This window comes from Parambassis ranga, chromosome 4, assembly GCF_900634625.1.
Source record: "Parambassis ranga chromosome 4, fParRan2.1, whole genome shotgun sequence".
Lineage (NCBI taxonomy): Eukaryota > Metazoa > Chordata > Actinopteri > Ambassidae > Parambassis > Parambassis ranga.
This window is the reverse complement of record NC_041025.1, coordinates 13,111,408-13,129,013: the sequence shown is the minus strand read 5'-3', so window position 1 is coordinate 13,129,013 and position 17,606 is coordinate 13,111,408. Positions and strand designations below refer to the sequence as shown.

The window sequence follows — 17,606 nt, the reverse complement described above, 5'->3', positions numbered from 1 at the left end:
CATTTAAAATTGAAAAATGTATTGCAAAACCTATTAATTGTCACAACCTGGTGTTTATTTATGGTTTAGTTTTCCTTGTTTTGGGTTTTTAGTTTAATCTGTGTTTAGTTATTGTTATTTTCCTGTTGTTCTAGTGTTTTGTTTAGTTGTGTCTTGTGCTTCCTGTTTTACTTTGATAGTCCTGACCCCCTGTGCATTGTCTGGAGTTTCGCTTCCTGTGGTTTCCCTCCTTGTGTGATTACCTGCCCTGTCCTAATGTGTGCCACCTGTGCCTCGTTGTCTTCCCTGGTCCCTTTGTATATAGTCTGTGTCTTCCCCTCTGTCTTTGCTAGTTTGCCTCGTCTGGTGTAGAGTGTTTTGTTCTATGTTTTGTTCCAAAACACAGGAAGTAAAACTCCAGACAATGCACAGGGGGTCAGGACTATCAAAGTAAAACAGGAAGCACAAGACACAACTAAACAACACACTAGAACAACAGGAAAATAACAATAACGAAACACAGATTAAACTAAAAACCCAAAACAAGGAAAACTAAAGCATAAATAAACACCAGGTCGTGACATTAACAGTGTCTGAAACTCTGATAAAAAAAAATATGGTAATTGATAAAATAGCAAGAATAAAAATTTGATGCCATGATGGAGACATCTCTATCTGCAAATATTTTATTATTATCATTATTCTGTAGTGAGTTATTGAGAGATGCAGGTATTGTGTGAGAAAGTGACTGAAAAATGTGTGAGCGAAAGACTCAGTGAGTGAATGAGTGAGACAATAAAATGAATTGATGAATTGGTTGTTGATTGAGTGAGTTTGTGAAAAGCTAGTGAGTGAATGGATGAGAGAGAGAAGAACAAAACAGATAAGTTAAGAATTATAAGTGATTATATTACATTAAAAACACTAATAATATATGCTATTGATCTTTCCTATTCATGGCATATTAACCTACAGGTTGTGGGCTCCAATTAACTAGTTTTCTAGTTTAGATTGCATGTAATACCACCCCGTCACAGTAAAAAATGTGACAGGGTGGTATGTGACAGGGTGGTAAATTTCAACCTAAAATGGCTGCAGTTCACCATGTGGTCAGCTAGCTAACAGCATATGTACTTTTCAACTTGAAATATGATCTTCTTTTCATTAATACTGGGAAAAAAGTGATAAAAAACTGTTTTCCCTATCAATTCCACGTGACGGGGTGGTGAGGTTAAGCTCGACGGACCCCGTCTAAAATACAAAAGCAACAAATAATCAACAAAAAATGAGGTGGGAACTTGCCTGCTTTTGAATTTTGCTGGTCCAAAGGCTTAAGTAATGTCACCTCTTTTTTTAAAATGTCATTTAAAGGAACAGTACATTTTTTATAGACAGACAGGGAATGAGTGACAGGGTGGTAAGACAAACTGAGGGACGCACAAAAATCCTAAAATTTTTTATAAAATTAATGCTTTTATTAAGAATTTATATTATTTATAGTATCAGGGACATCTATTTAATTCTGAAAATGACAAATGTTTGATTTTAATTTTTGTTGTTTTTGTTGAAATGTTGGATGCAAAGTCTATGTTGGCCATTGCGGACATGGCAAAAATGATTAAAAATTATATCTTATTGTTTTGAAATAGCATTAATTCATATATTGTGTGAATAAGGAGACTTTAATTAACAAATATAAACTGTAGAACATGCAGATTGATATATTTTTATAACTTTTACATTGCATCAAATGTTGAGGACTCAAATGGCACCCGTTAGAATGACCCATATGATTGTGAATATGACCTGAAAAATCCTGTGGTGTCTCTGGCAGACAGTCTCCTGGCATGGCTAAAGTTATCAGACTGAAGGCCACACTGTAATTAGACATGCCAAGAATGTCGTGTGTTTCATTTGTCAAGGGCGTATAATACTGGTCTACTATATGGCTGTGGCTACCAGGCTGTTTCTGGACAGAAATCACAGTCACCTGAATAAAATGGCTTTTTAGTTCACTAAGTCTTGGCTTACACTCAAAAGTAAGCCCTGGGAATTAAATATACGCCATCAGGTGTAGAGAGTCTGGATCAGAAGAAATGTGAAACATAGATGGGGCAGTGTTTCCAAATATGGATCCAGAGGCTTAGGTGGAGTGTTCAGCTGTTTTGTCGAGTTCTAAATTCACTCAACAGATCCTCACATTGCCTTGGTTCCTTTAACATTACTCTATTTTTAGATCATGTGCAGTAGAGTGCTACACATGTGAAGGTCCACATTTAAGATGTGAAGTTGCTCAGCCATCTTTATGGTGACATGAAGTGTGTTTGTTTATCTTTCTACAGCAGTGGAATTATGTAAACTAAAATGAGTTTGCTCCTGCTCTTCTCTCAGTGATGACAAGTTGTTCTCTGTGCTCCAGCACAGCAACAGCTCAGAGTCACAGAGATTGTCCTGTCGATAGAGTTTCACTGGACTTAAGAGTACTCGGTGACACATGTAGCTGTCTGTCAAATTGAGGTGTACACAATGCAGACTGGTGCTGGCTTTGTTCTGAGGGAACCCCACAAACTTAAAGCCATGCCTAAACTGTGAAAACACTAACGTACAAACAGACAGGATTAACCATGTCTATTATGGGCCAGTGTGTTACTTTTAATATTCTTTAAAATCCTACTGAGTTATTAAGAGTCAATTTCATGGGTGTTCAGACCCTAGAACTTATCCGACTGTCAGTAAATTATGTCACAAAGGGATGTAGATCAGGTACAATTATTGAAAAGAATATTGTGATAATTCTGTGTGTATGTGTGTGTAAGGACAGGTAAGACCTTCATTAGTGATGACTCAGTGAAATTAAACCTTTATATGGCTTAATCTTTCATGACCCACTGTGGCAGTGTTGGAAACCTCCCACCCTGTGGAGTCACTTTGATCTGTCGAACCTGAAGTTTACTACACTGACAAATGTGGGTCAGTATAGTAAAGAGCATGTGATTGGACTACATCAGTCTCAAAGGGGCTACACAAGAGTAGTTTACACTAAATGTTTTACTCCCACTCTACTCATTCATGCAGTCTGGAAAACCATCACACACACTAAGCCTGTTGTATACATTTAGATTGTTTTCAATGGTTCCATTGATGCTGAACATGAGTTGCCTTACACCATTAAAGCCAAAGCTATCTTTGCCGTCATACTGACAGAAGGCTATTTTGGAAGTTAGTATGTGGGGAAGAGATATGTCAGCTGTTCAGCACTGTGCTCCATCACAGAAAGGAAAGAAGAGAAAGCACTATAGGCTGTCAACTTTGGGGACCGGGATGCACCTAACGAGCTCTCTGTTGGCAAGACATTCGTTGTTCCTCTTAAAGGCTTTGTAAGACTAAAGACATTGCCATGGATTAACCCAGATGTTTTTTCTAGTGAAGGGGTTAAAGGTTTGCAGCTGGTAGATGAATGGATGCACAGATGTATTCTGTGTAGAAAACACCTGTGAAAGTCAAGGGTAGGTGCATACCTGCATGTGGTCTGATATCACTATTGAACAATTGTATTAAGAAATGTGATACTGTAGTATTTTACTCTGCTGTTGTGATTGCTGCAGAAGATTTTTATTTTTATTATTTTTATTTTTTTACTCTGGTTTATTTGTTATTTTGTACTATTTCTCTTTGAGTAAATTTAATGGATGGATATTAGGCCTATCCTAGTAATCTAGATAATTGTTTACAAAGACAAAGTCATTGTGTGACGCAGCATCAAATAGCTTTTTAGATGGTAGGAACTCTGACCTCAGTCTTGGTGTAGAAAACATCATGGCACTAACAATAGTGGGAGGAGCTATCCTCTTATGTGTTTCAGAGTCTCATCAATCGTTCATTGATTGGCAGCTCTCATTTAGCCTCCTGTTTTTGTTTTAAAGCTTCTTCTGAGTGCGTGCAGTCTAATGGAGGCAGGGAGTCTATATTAGTGGTGCTGAGCTCAGCCGAGTGAGGTGACAGAGATTACTCCACTCTTCATTACTGAGGCGGCCTGGCATGCCATCACAGGGATTAACCATGTGAGAGTAATACCATGTATATCCATTTTGATGGGCCAGTGTTGCCATTTTGGATGTGATACTTTATATCATTATTAGGCTGAAAGGAAACCTAATAATCAAATGAGTTAAGAGGCAAAAAAAAGAGTTGTCTCTGAGAACGAGGTGAAGGAGTTGTGGTGAAATGATTGACAACCTCCTTTTTGTGGTAAAACAGATTATGATGTTGTTACAGAGATCATCTGCCATCTGTCTAGTGTGGCAGACATCAAATATTTACCCTGAGAGAAGAGCATGGGAGACAGTATACCTGGAGGAATAGTAGCAGCGGCGAGTAAGTTTGATTTTCAAAAACAATAGTTCCTGTCATGTGTGAAAAGCATTTAAGTGCTTAATGTTGTATGTGTGTGTTTGCCAGAGAACCGCCTGCAGGTGGTGAAGGCCTTAGAGGATGTTGAGGTATCTGAGTGCGAAAGCTGCACCTTCGAGGTCACTCTCAACCTCTCTTACATAGAGGGTGTGTGGACCAGGGATGGGATGCAGCTCAAGTCCAAGCCTAACTGCCGCATCAGCACACATGGAAAGAAACACTCCCTCACTCTGAGCAGGGTGGCTTTAGGAGATGCTGGTTTGTTCTCATTTCAGGCCAACGGCATTGAGACGTCGGGTCGACTCAGTGTCAGAGGTAAGATTATATGTTTTATTTAAATAGCACTGCTGCTGTATGATTTTTTAATTGTGTCAGTTTGGAAATAAATAGTAAAAAGTGTGTCATAGTTTGGATATTTTCTGCCAGCTAGGGACATCCATATTGTAAAGGAGCTGGAAGATATTGATACGATGGAACGTCAGCCTGTAAACTTCATGTGTGAGGTGAACCAGGTGGATCTGGATGGTCGGTGGTATCGAAATGACTGCAGGATCCGGCCAGGGGACAACATTAAGATAAGACAACAAGGTAAGGAAAACCGTTTTAACATCTGTCCTTTTTCGCAATATTTTTACTGTGTACTAAGGAAAAATAAGAAAAAAATAGTATTTATTTATTTTTTCAGGAAAAAGTCACACGCTGTTCTTCAAGTCAGTCAGACCAGAAAATGCAGGAGAGATCAGATTCACAGCGGAGCGCGTCTCATCCTTTGCAACTCTCACAGTAAAAGGTGAGTCAGCAAGATTCTTCATACCAATGGAAATGCTAACTTACAGGAGACACAGTGGATGAATTCTGTTCTTTCTATCTATAGAGCTCCCAGTCCAAATAGTGCGTCCTCTGAGAGTCAAGATAGCCATGTATCGCCACAGAGGGCTGCTGGAGTGCCAGGTATCACGGCCTAATGCTCAGGTCAGGTGGTACAAAAACAGGAAGGAGCTCCAGCCCAGTAAGAAGTATCAGCTAATCAGCCAGGATGTCTACAGACAGCTGACCATCGATGACATCTGCTCCTCAGATGAAGACACTTATACATGCGATGCAGGGGATGATAAAACATCCTGTCAGCTTCTGGTGGAGGGTGAGCTTGAAGTCATAAGTTTATGTCTTACAGATTGTTATGTATTCATTGTATTCATGTTCTGACACCAAGCTGCTACACAATCAATATGAGCTGAAAGGAAAAAATGTTTGTTTGTTTTTATAATGGAGTTTTGCACAATACTAAATTGTATTATGGCTGTACATGCAGAGCAGGCTATCAGCATAGTGCGCGGGATGAAGTCAATGGAGGTGATGGAGCCAGAGCCTGCACTATTCCAGGTAGAAACTAGTCTAAAGTCCGGAAGGCCCCCGAGGTGGACTTTGAATGGTGAAGTTCTAGAGCCGAGTGCAGCGGTGAACATCAACAGAGAGGCAACACTCCACAGCCTCTGCTTCACCTCCACAGAAAGCTCCATGTCAGGCCCTGTGCTTTTTGTAGCTGGCAAAAGTCGTTCCACTGCTCAGCTCACTGTGAATGGTGAGTTTCATCCTCAGAGGGTGAAATAGAAATGAAGCTACATGAAGTTTCATTCTTTTTTGTATCTTATGTACTAAGAAAATTTAAGAAAAATGATTCATGTCACTTGAACTTTGCAATCTGTCTCTTTACTGCAGAGCGACCTCTTCAGGTCAGCCACCACATGGATGATGTGGAAGCAAAGGAGAACAGCTCTGTGACTCTGAGCTGTAAGTTCTCGCCCTCTCCTAGAGTGGTGCGGTGGTTTAAAGGTCGCACAGCTCTGAAAACCTCCAACAAGTACAGCATGAAGAGAGATGGGAAGCGGGCAGAGCTGACCATTCATGGTTTGACGGGGATAGATGCGGGGCAGTACCGCTGCATGGCAGGAGGATCTCAGAGCACAGCACATGTTAAGGTAGAAGGTAGGTTAAACAAATTGATTCAAACTCAATATATTGCTGCTTCTTGTTCTGACTGAGTCTTTGTACGGTAGTGAGAACACTGAAGTTCGTCAAACATCTTGAGCCTGTGGAAATCGAAGAGGATGGCTTTGCCATGTTTTCATGTGAGCTCAACTATGTGGTTGCTAATGTGGAATGGCTCCTCAACAATGTCCGACTCTATTCCAATGCCATCAACAAGATCCAACACATGGGCACCATGCATACTCTCACAATCAAGAAGCCTCGGCCACAGGAGAGCAGGGTCAGTTTCAAAGCAGGCCTTCTTACAGAGACAACAACCTTAAAGGTCAAAGGTAAGCTAGCAGACTGACTTGGAGTTTTTCCTGATTTGTAAGTTTTAATTAGTTTTTATGTGAAACTGTTGTGTTGTGTTGTGTTGTGTTGTGGCTATAGAGCGCCCGGTAGTGTTCCTGAGGTCTTTGGAGGATGTAGTTGGAGAGGAGCAGGGAGAGGTTTGCCTACAGTGTGAAATATCCAAAGAGACAATGACCCCTGTTTGGAGGAAGGATGGTATGGTCCTGACAGCTGATGATAAACACGAGCTGCTTCAGTTTGGGAAGTCCATGGCCCTGATTATCCATTCACTGATCAAGGATGATGCTGGAGAGTACACCTGTGATCTGGGCACGAGTCAGACCAAGGCTAAGGTTACAGTACATGGTACGTAGTATGATAAGAATAAATACTTCACCAACAAGCTTAAAGATCTGGTGTACAGCTCAGTGTGAAAAGTGTAAAGCACTGCTACACTTTTCTTGTGTTGAAGCTCTTTCATCATTGTATGTTTTTACAGATTTGCACATTGCCATCATTCAGCGTATGAAAACGACGTCTGTTCTTGAGGGTGAAAACTGCACTTTTGAGTGCCATCTCTCTCATAATGTTGAAGATGAGCCTTTCTGGACGATCAATGGTCAGGCGGTGGTCATCAACAGCCGGATTCAGATTATCAATAATGGTTGCAAGTATAAGATGACCATCAGAGATGCTGTGCTTACTGATGCAGGAGATGTGGTTTTCACAATTAAAGATCTAAGTTGCAGGACCATGCTGTTTGTTAAAGGTGAATAGTAGTCTCAGACAAAGCCATGCATGGATTGTAGTTATACAAAAAGGCTTATTGTAGCTGATGGTTGTCCTCCTTTAGAGAAGCCGGTGCACATCTTCAGAGACCTGCTGAATGTAAAGGCAGTGCCTGGTGAGGATGCAGAGCTGAGCTGTGAAATCACCAAACCAGAAGTCACCATCCGCTGGCTGAAAAATGGGCATGTAATCAGACAGAGTCCGAAGTATGAGATGAGTGTGGAGAAGAACCTGGCACGGTTGGTGATTAAGAACACCACTATCAAAGACTCCGGGGAGTACTGCTGTGAGGCCGAAGGTGTTGCCTCCAAAGCCAAGCTGGAGGTCAGAGGTAAGATTTTATTGCTGGTTGCTTAATTTGCATGAAATATCTCTTATAAGTAACTTCATCATTAATTTGATTGCAGTATCCCTTCTGGGATCATTGCTTTCATGTTTCCATAGAGCAGGATTTACCTTAGATTTCTTTCGATTCTAACTAACCTGTTAAATTAAATAGCTTATTATCATTTGGCTGTGATGAGCAGTAAAAACAGCTTAACTCAGTTTTCCTCACTTCACTCTAATTTTCAGAGCTCCAGCACACATTTGCACATGAGCTGAAAGACACTCAAGCAGAGGAAAAGGGTAAGGTGATCCTGGAGTGTGAGACCAGGCAGCCTGCCAAGCGTGTGACCTGGCTGAAGGGCATGGTGGAGCTGAGGTCTGGTCGGAAGTATGTCATCAGGCAGAAGGGCACAATGCTGTCCCTGACCATCACCTGTCTGGAGAAATTGGACACGGATATTTACACATGTGATGTTGGTACCATGCAAAGTCGGGCACAGCTGACTGTGCAGGGTGAGATCACAGTGGAGTTAGCATTGCATCATTGTGTGTCATCGATGTTTGTTTTATTGACTGCATCAGGCAGAGATTGTTCTTCATTAAGTACACATTGGGCAGTAGAATGTGACATTTAGTCCCTACACACACAATGTTTTGTATTATGAAACTGATCAATTGTGTTGCTAATGATGACTAAAATGATCCATTCATCTAGGTCAGAAGGTGCTGATCCTGGATGAATTAGAAGATGTTGAGTGCCTCGAAGGTGACACGGTCACATTCAGGTGTCGAATTTGTCCCAGTGACTACATTGGGGTCAAGTGGTATCTGGATGAAACTCTGCTTTATACCAATGAGGTCAATGAGATCCAGATGGTTCCAGGTGGCTACCACACCCTCACATTTAGGCAGCTTGCCCGTAAAGACACTGGCACCATTTCATTTGCAGCAGGGGACAAGCGATCCTATGCATCATTGTTGGTTAGAGGTGAGGTTTAGAGCTACCGATGCATTTTTTTTCCTGTTGCAGTTCACATGCTATTAATGTCTTTCCATTTTTTTCATGTTACCAGAGAGGCGTCCCACCATTATTAAGGCCCTGGAGGACTGTGAAGCTTTTGAAAGAGGTGGTTTGGTTTTGTCCTGCATGACTTCAAAGCCATGTCACATCCTTTGGTACAAAGACGGATGCCTGATGTGGAACTCCTCCAGATACTTTGCCAGTCGTTCAGGCTGTGAAGCTCGGCTTACCATTCGGGAGGTCTGCAACAGTGACGCTGGGGTGTATGAGTGCAGCGCAGGATCAGTATCAACCAGGGCTGTTGTTTCTGTAAAAGGTGTGTGGCAAACTGTATACAAATCAATTCAATTCAATTCAATTCAATTCAATTCAGTTTTATTTATATAGCGCATATTACAATCAGACATTGTCTCAAAGCGCTTCACAGGAACCCCCCTAAGAGCACTGTGGCAAGGAAAAACTCCCTTTAAGAGGAAGAAACCTTGAGCAGGACCCGTCAACTTAAGGGGGAACCAGTCCTGCTGCTAGTCAGAGAGGATGAAGGAGAGAGAGAGAGAGAGAGAGAGAGAGGATGAAGGAGAAAGAGAGAGAGGGAGAGAGGAGCAAACATGATACAAACATGATACAGTACAGAGCAAACATGACAGCAAGATGAAACAGTGATTATATTGCAATAGATATCTATATATATCGTCGGTCCATAAGTAGGAATAGTAATTTGATAGTAAAGATGGGCAGCAGGGGCTAGTGAAGTCGATGAGCACAGGAGAGACTGCAGGTCAGTATGCAGGTCTTGAGACCTGCAAAGAGAGAGAGCGAGAGCGAGGCACAGAACTACAAGGAAGACAGTTAACACAGATTATGAGACGATATTACCCAGTATGATCCAGACTAAGGAGAGTGGAGGAGAGGTCAGAGGGTGTTCAGAGGATCGTGTTTGTGCCCCCCGACAACGTAGAGCAAGAGAGACTTCACGGGCCGGACTGCAGGTCATCATCCAGGTCTTGAGACCAGTGTGAGCCAGACTAAGGAGAGAAAAGGAGAGGTTAGAGGGTGAGAGGGAAACTGCTCAGTGGATCATGTTTGTGCCCCCCGACAACGTAGGCCTAGAGCAGCATAGCTGTGCTACACACTAGGTCTAAGGCTAACTGTACGCCTTACTAAACAGAAAAGTTTTAAGTCTAGTCTTAAAGGTGGAGGCAGTGTCTGCCTCTCGGACCCAGATTGGTAACTGGTTCCATAATAGCGGTGCCTGATAGCTGAAAGCTCGTCCTCCCATTCTACTTCTATGAATCCTAGGAACTACTAGTAAACCTGCACTCAGAGATCTGAGTGTCCTATTAGGAACATATGGTACAATCAGGTCCTGCAGATACAATGGAGCAAGTCCATGAAGAGCCTTGTAGGTTAGAAGAAGGATCTTGAAGTGTATTCTTGAGTCCACTGGGAGCCAGTGAAGAGACGCTAGGACAGGAGAGATATGATCCCTTTGGCTGCTTCCTGTCAGAACTCTAGCTGCTGCGTTCTGGATCAGCTGCAGACTGTTGATGGAGTAATGTGGACATCCTGACAATAAAGAGTTGCAGTAGTCCAGTCTTGAAGTGACAAAAGCATGGATGAGCTTTTAGGCATCACTCTGAGAGAGGATGCTCCTGATCTTAGTAATATTACGCAGGTGAAAGAAAGCGGTCCTGGAGACCTGCTTAATATGAGAGACAAACGACATGTCTTGATCAAAGATAACTCCAAGGTTCCTCACAGTCGTACTGGAGGCCAGAGTAATTCCATCCAGGGAGAAAGTATTATCTGATAAACTAGTTCTGAGATGTTTCGGTCCAAAAACAATGACCTCAGTCTTGTCCGAGTTTAATAGTAAAAAGTTGGAGGACATCCAGTCCTTTATGTCCTTTAGACACGCCTGTAGTCTGACTAGCGGCTCCGTTTCTTCAGGCTTCATGGATAAATACAGCTGGGTATCATCAGCATAACAATGAAAGTTTATGCCGTGCTTCTGGATGATGTATCCTAGAGGGAGCATGTAGAGGGTGAACAGGATCGGTCCGAGCACAGAACCCTGTGGAACACCGTGGTTAACCCTTGTACCTGTGGAAGACACATCGTTAGTGTGAACAAAATGAAATCTGTCAGATAAATATGATTTAAACCAGCGCAGTGCTGTTCCTGTAATCCTGATCTCGTGTTCCAATCTGTGTAGCAGGATGCGATGGTCTACGGTGTCGAAGGCAGCACTGAGATCCAGTAGAACGAGTACAGAGACGAGACCCCGGTCCGATGCCATGAGGAGGTCATTGGTGACTTTAAGCAGTGCTGTTTCTGTGCTGTGATGGGCTCTGAAACCAGACTGGAAAGCATCAAACAGACTGTTACTACACAGGTGGTCGTTTAGCTGACTTACAACAGCTCTTTCGAGTAGTTTGGAGATAAAGGTGAGGTTGGAGATCGGTCTGTAGTTTCCTAGGACGTCCGGGTCCAGTGAAGGTTTTTTAAGTATCGGAATGATCACAGCAGTTTTAAAAGCCTGTGGTACATATCCTGTTTCCAGAGACAAGTTGATCTGTCCTAATATAGAGTCTCCGATCAGAGGAATAGCATCCTTGAGGAGCTGTGAAGGGATCGGATCCAGAAGACAGGTAGTAGGTTTAGACTTGCTGATGCTGGTGGTCAGCTCAGGGAGGCCGATGGGCGCGAAGCAGTCCAGAGTTAGATCAGGATCCATTTCCAGAAGTGGCGGTGTATCCTCAGCGGTCACAGAGAGATTGTGGTTGATTTGTCCTCTAATAGTGGTGATTTTATCAGTGAAGAAGCTCATGAAGTCTTCACTACTAAGAGCTGCAGGAATGCGAGGCTCCACAGAGCTGTGGCTCTTTGTCAGCCTGGCCACGGCGTTAAAGAGAAAGCGCGGGTTGTTCTTGTTTTCTTCTATTAGTGATGAATAGTAGGCTGTCCTGGCTTTACGAAGGGCCTTCTTATACGTCAGCAGACTGTCTCTCCAGATCCTCCGGGAGTCATCTGATTTAGAGGACTGCCACATCCTCTCCATCCTACGTGTAATCCGTTTCAGTGATCGGATGTTTGAGTTGTACCACGGAGCTAGCCTCTTCTGGTTTGTAGTTTTCTTCTTCTTCAGTGGAGCAATCCTGTTTAAGACTGAGTGTAGTGTGTCTGCAGTGTTGTTGACAAAGCGGTCCAGTTCTGCAGGAGTAACATTTAAGTTGGTACCCCCGTCAGTACTTGGGACTGTGGGGAGTACTGGTAGGATTGCTGTCCTAAACTGCTTTACGGCGTCTTCAGACAGACATCTGCTGTAGTAGACCTTTTCCTCAGGTGCTGGTAGGTCTGAAAGAGAGAAGTCAAAAGTTATTAATGAGTGATCTGAAAGAACAGGATTTTGAGACCACACTAGCAGGTTCTCAGCTTCCAGGCCGTAGGTGAGAACCAGGTCGAGGGTGTGACTGTGACAGTGTGTGGGTTCATTTACTAACTGAGAGAACCCAACTGAATCCAAGAGTGAGTTGAAGGCAATCTTCAGACTGTCGGAGTCGACGTCCATATGAATGTTAAAGTCACCCACTATGGTAAGATCTATGGTAAGATTACAATAAGTAATGTTTCTTATCGTTTGCTTCTCTTTTCTTTAGCCATCCCGGCAGAATTTACACAGATTTTGAAGAATATGGAGGCTAAAGAAGGTGAAGCTGTCACCCTGATCTGTGAATACTCTCTGCCTGGGGTACAGTTCCACTGGAGGAAAGGGTTTGAGAGCATTAGGCCTGGAGACAAGTACGTGATGAAACAGAGAAAGACGATCAATTCTCTGATCATCAAATCCCTGAAGCCTGAAGACTCAGGAGAGTATACATGTCAGTGCAGAGACCACCATACAACAGCAAGCCTCAAAGTACATGGTAAAAAACTTTTTCTTATTACTTTACCAACAACTTTAGATATCTTCTATATCTAGATATGACAGTGACAATTTTAAAGGTTTGATTCTCCTCTCAGTATCTGTCGGTAATGTTAGATGCAAAAATACATAGATGTCTTATATTTTCTTTATGTTATATATATTATATTTTTTCTGCATTTTGTTTTCCAGCTATTCCCATTACATTCATACAGCAGCTGAAGAACATGCAAGCAGAGGAGGGTAGCAGTGTCATTCTGCGCTGTGAGATTTCCAAACCTGGGGTGTCTGTAGAGTGGAGGAAAGACCAAGAGCTGCTGAGAAATGGGTTCAAGCACCAGATCAGAAAAAGGGAGACTAGTCTGGAGCTACTGATATGGAAGCCTGTGCCTGAGGACAGTGGGGTCTACAGTTGTGTGTGTGCCGATCAGATGACGTCTGCCACTGTCAAAATTACAGGTAGAAATGTATTGATTGGTGAGCGGATATGTTTAACTTAAAGACATGATCTAATCTGTCGCTGTACTTGACTCTTCAGCTCTCCCAGTTACCTTCAAGCAGAAGCTGAGGAACGTGCTGATAGAGGAGGGCAACACTGCAACGTTTCGCTGTGAACTATCTAAACCTGGTCACACTGTGGAGTGGAGGAAGAGGGGCGATGAAATCATCAGGAATGGAGAAAAGTATCACATTCGTCAGAGAGATGCACTTGTTGAGCTGAGGATCTTTGATGTGACACCAGAGGACAGCAATATCTACACATGCATCTGTGGAAACATAGAGACCACTGCTACTCTAATTGTGAACGGTAATACCATTTTATTATCTCTGCTTATCTGGAAGATATGACCTTAAATAAATAACTTTTTGTCATCACTTTGCTGTCTTTTTACTTTTTTAGCTCTTCCTATCACCTTCAAGCAAAAGCTGAAGAACCTTCAAGTTGAGGAAGGTCACAACATTGCGCTGTATTGTGAGATCTCCAAACCTGGCGTCCCGGTGGAGTGGAGGCTCGGAGGAGATCAGCTGGAAAATGGAGAGAAGTACCAAATAAAACAAAGGGATTCTGCATTGGAGTTGATCATCAAAGATGCTGTTCCAGAAGACAGTGGCGTCTACACGTGTGTGTGTAGAGAGCAGAGGACAAAGGCTACTGTTAAAGTTATCGGTATGATTTTGGTGTAGAATGAATTTCAATTTCTTATTATCAGTGTTTTTATATATATATTTAGAGTATTTGTGTTCCCACAGCTGTTCCCGCCACATTTAAATTGAGCCTGAAGAGCCAAGAAGTCGAAGAAGGAAACAGTGCAACGTTACACTGTGAACTCTCAAAGAAGGGAGTCCCGGTTGAGTGGCAGAGAAATGGTCAGGTTATTTCTGAGGAGGTATCTCAGGGAAAGTACCAAATGAAGCTTGAAGGAAGGACAGCTCTACTGTCCATCCTCAACATTCAGCCTGAAGATGCAGGGAAGTACAGCTGCGTCACAGGAGATGAGAAAACCACTGCTGAAGTCAAAGTGAAACGTAAGTTTGAACACTGATAGGACACTGTGCCACTTCTATGTAATAAGTGAAAATGTGTTTTTGGTTCATTTATAACATGATTTAATATATGCATCAGTAATTCTGCATAAAAGTGTTTCCCATGTACCACAACAGCACTTCCTGTTACATTCAAACGAGAGATCCAGCGCCTGGTGGTTACAGAGGGGGAAAGTGGAGTGTTCTGTTGTGAGCTGTCCAAACCTGAGGCTCCAGTGGAGTGGAGGAAAGGCAGGGTCATCCTGAAGCCTGGAGAGAAATATGAGATGAAACAGGAGGGACGTCTCACTAAACTGATCATCAACAACGTGGAGGAGGGCGATGCTGGCAAATACATCTGCAAGACTAAAGACAGTCAATCAACTGCTGAGCTCACAGTTCAAGGTGAGACAACACTTCTTCAGACACTGAGAATGTTCGTTATTTTGAATAACTTATTTGCACTCTTTTTAAATTTTGTATGTTGTGTTCAACAGAATCACGTGAGCGCAGACGTCAAAGAGGTCAGCCTAAAAATAGGCAAAAAAAATAAAATAGATCCCGCTGTGTGAGCTCCATTATGTGGTGTCACAAACCCTTAATGGAGAGACTATTGTTTCATATCTTCTCATCTATGTTATTTTCCCATGTCGTCATGTCACAGTGTGTACCTCTGTTACCAGCTACTGGTAAAAGGAACGAACTGCCTTTTATTCAGACTTCATTTTTCCCCAAACTAAATTTTAGCTGTAGTATCAGTAGTAGCCATTTCATATCAAATAGTTCATGTCATGTGTTTTTGTGTGAGTTAGTAGAAGATTAACTCCCACCTGGATTATAATGGATTATTACATAATCCATTTTTTTTTCATATCCTTGCTCAAACTTTACCCACAAAACCCTCATACTCGTATTCATACGGTATGTATGTACTGTACAACATGTTTTATGTTGGTGTGTTCTGACAGTATTGGTGATTTGTAATTGACTTTCTGTTGGCTCCTTTACAGGTTTACCACCATCTTTCAAGATGCCGCTGGTTAACCAAGAAGTCACAGAGGGCAGCAGTGTGGTTCTGCGCTGTGAGCTCAACAAACCTGCTCCCTCTGTGGAGTGGAGGAGACGAGGAGAGCTCCTGAGAAACGGAGACAAATATCAGATTAGGAAGAAGGACCTTCAGGTGGAGCTGAAGATTGCAGACCTCACTGTGGAGGACACTGGAGATTACATGTGTATATGTGGAGAAGAGAGGACAACAGCTAAGGTCATGGTGAATGGTGAGTACTGCTTTCACTAGAGATTGCTAATTTAGTTCTTTTTATATGAATTAGGGACCTCTGGAAACATAAACATGCTCATAATGGTATAAGGAAAGAATAAATCAACCAAGAACTACATGCAATAAGTAGAAATATATTTGTTGGATTTCCTTTATTTCCTTTTTTGTTTCTTGTCTTTTCTTATGTGCTGCTGCAAAAACAGACCTTTCAACTAAGGTGTTTTAAAGTTCCTCTTGTGGTCCTTTCCAGAGCTGCCCATCAAATTCCTTCAAGAACTGAAGAATATTCAGGTGCAGGAGGGCAACGGAGTCACCATCACCTGTGAGCTCTCCAAACCTGGGGTCACAGTGCAGTGGAAGAAGGGAGACGATGTGATAACTAACGGAGAGAAATACCAGATGAAGCAGAGTGGCTGCACAGTAGAGCTCCTCATCAGGAAAAGCCTACCTGAGGACAGCGGCACATACAGCTGTGTTTGTGATGTCATAAAAAGCACTGCAACCATCATCATAACTGGTCAGCCCTATGCACATCATATAAAGGAAAAAAAGATGATTATGCTCTGATACTTTGCATTTTGTCTTATTGTTTTTGGTTATCAATCCTCAGCTATACCAGTGACATTCAAGCAGAAGTTGAAGGACCAGGAAGTAGTTGAGGAGGGATATGTGACGCTACGCTGTGAGCTTTCTAAAGCAGGAGTCCCTGTGGAGTGGAGACGGGATGCCCAGCTCTTAAAGGATGGAGAAAAATACCAGATGAAACAAGAGGGCCGTGTGGCGGAGGTGTTGATTAGAGATTTAAACCTCACAGATGCTGGGGAGTACAGCTGTTGGGTTGGAAGTGCTGTGACTTCAGCTAAAATCAAAGTAAGAGGTATGTTTGACTACAGCCCCCACAAAGGTAGACATTGCTCAGCTGCTAACATTGGGCAATATTGGCATTGTTGAATTTGTTGTTTTGCTCCTTACTGCAGCACTTCCTGTAACATTCAAACAAGAGGTTGAGAATTTAGAGGTGAAAGAAGGGGACAGTGGAGTGTTCTGCTGTGAACTCTCCAAACATGGAGCCCCGGTGGACTGGAGGAAAGGCAGGGTCATCCTGAAGCCCGGATACAAATATGAGATGAAACAGGAGGGACGTCTCGCTAAACTGATCATCAACCACGCGGAGGAGAGCGATGCTGGCAAGTACACCTGCAAGACTAAAGACAGCCAATCGACTGCTGAGCTCACAGTTAAAGGTAAAATATAGATCTTTTGAAAACATGAGAGATGACATGACCATATTCCTATACACTCTAAACACTCTTTGATCCCTCATCTTGCAGCTCCACCTGTCACATTTAAGTCTAAGTTAAGGAACCAGCAGGTGGAGGAGGAGAACAGTGTGACGTTGAGCTGCGAGCTCTCAAAGCCCGGCCTTGCTGTGGAGTGGAGGAAAGGGGAAGAGCTTCTGAAGAATAATTTTAAGTACCAGATCAAAAATCGAAGCGGTGTCATGGATCTGACAATTAAAAATGCACAGCTGGAGGACAGCGGACTCTACAGCTGTGTCTACAGAGACGCCAAGACCATGGCCAACATCACAGTTACCTGTAAGGAAAGATGGAAAATGTTGCCATTCTTCCTTTACTTTGTTACTTTATTACTTGTTATGTATTATTTCCTTTCATTAACTTTGGTGTTTCACTTCACATCCGCAGCTATTCCACTCTCTTTTAAACTGGGCCTGAAGAACCAGGAGGCCCCAGAAGGAGGCAGCGTGACCCTGCGGTGTGAACTGTCCAGAGCCGGGGTGCCTGTCCAATGGTGGAAAGGAGAGGACCAGCTCTTTCAAGGAGGAAGATATCAGATGACCCTGAAAGGGGTGATCGCTGAGATGACAATCAGAAACATCCAGCCAGAAGATGTTGGAGAGTACAGCTGCGTCTTTGGGGAGCAGAAGACAACAGCTGAAGTAAACGTGAGAGGTATTTGAAGCTTTTTTTTTTTTGAAGCAGGAATTCATTGTTTTAGAGATTTTGTTC

General features: G+C 42.7%; 1 protein-coding gene across 1 annotated transcript in view; it reads left to right on the top strand.

Annotated features, from left to right (window-relative positions):
* The first annotated feature begins 3,234 nt into the window (after nt 1-3,234).
* The window catches only part of obscna (obscurin, cytoskeletal calmodulin and titin-interacting RhoGEF a), a 34,998-nt gene continuing 20,626 nt past the window's right edge, over nt 3,235-17,606 (top strand). The window contains 27 exon segments of the mRNA XM_028404211.1: nt 3,235-3,485; nt 4,255-4,353; nt 4,438-4,704; nt 4,816-4,977; nt 5,075-5,179; nt 5,264-5,530; nt 5,702-5,971; nt 6,109-6,375; nt 6,447-6,710; nt 6,811-7,077; nt 7,211-7,480; nt 7,565-7,831; nt 8,074-8,340; nt 8,543-8,815; nt 8,901-9,164; nt 12,508-12,774; nt 12,966-13,232; nt 13,312-13,581; nt 13,675-13,941; nt 14,025-14,300; nt 14,436-14,702; nt 15,308-15,574; nt 15,827-16,093; nt 16,187-16,453; nt 16,554-16,820; nt 16,908-17,174; nt 17,283-17,549. Coding sequence (XP_028260012.1) covers nt 4,314-4,353; nt 4,438-4,704; nt 4,816-4,977; nt 5,075-5,179; nt 5,264-5,530; nt 5,702-5,971; nt 6,109-6,375; nt 6,447-6,710; nt 6,811-7,077; nt 7,211-7,480; nt 7,565-7,831; nt 8,074-8,340; nt 8,543-8,815; nt 8,901-9,164; nt 12,508-12,774; nt 12,966-13,232; nt 13,312-13,581; nt 13,675-13,941; nt 14,025-14,300; nt 14,436-14,702; nt 15,308-15,574; nt 15,827-16,093; nt 16,187-16,453; nt 16,554-16,820; nt 16,908-17,174; nt 17,283-17,549 — 6,466 coding nt within the window. The 5' untranslated portion in view covers nt 3,235-3,485; nt 4,255-4,313.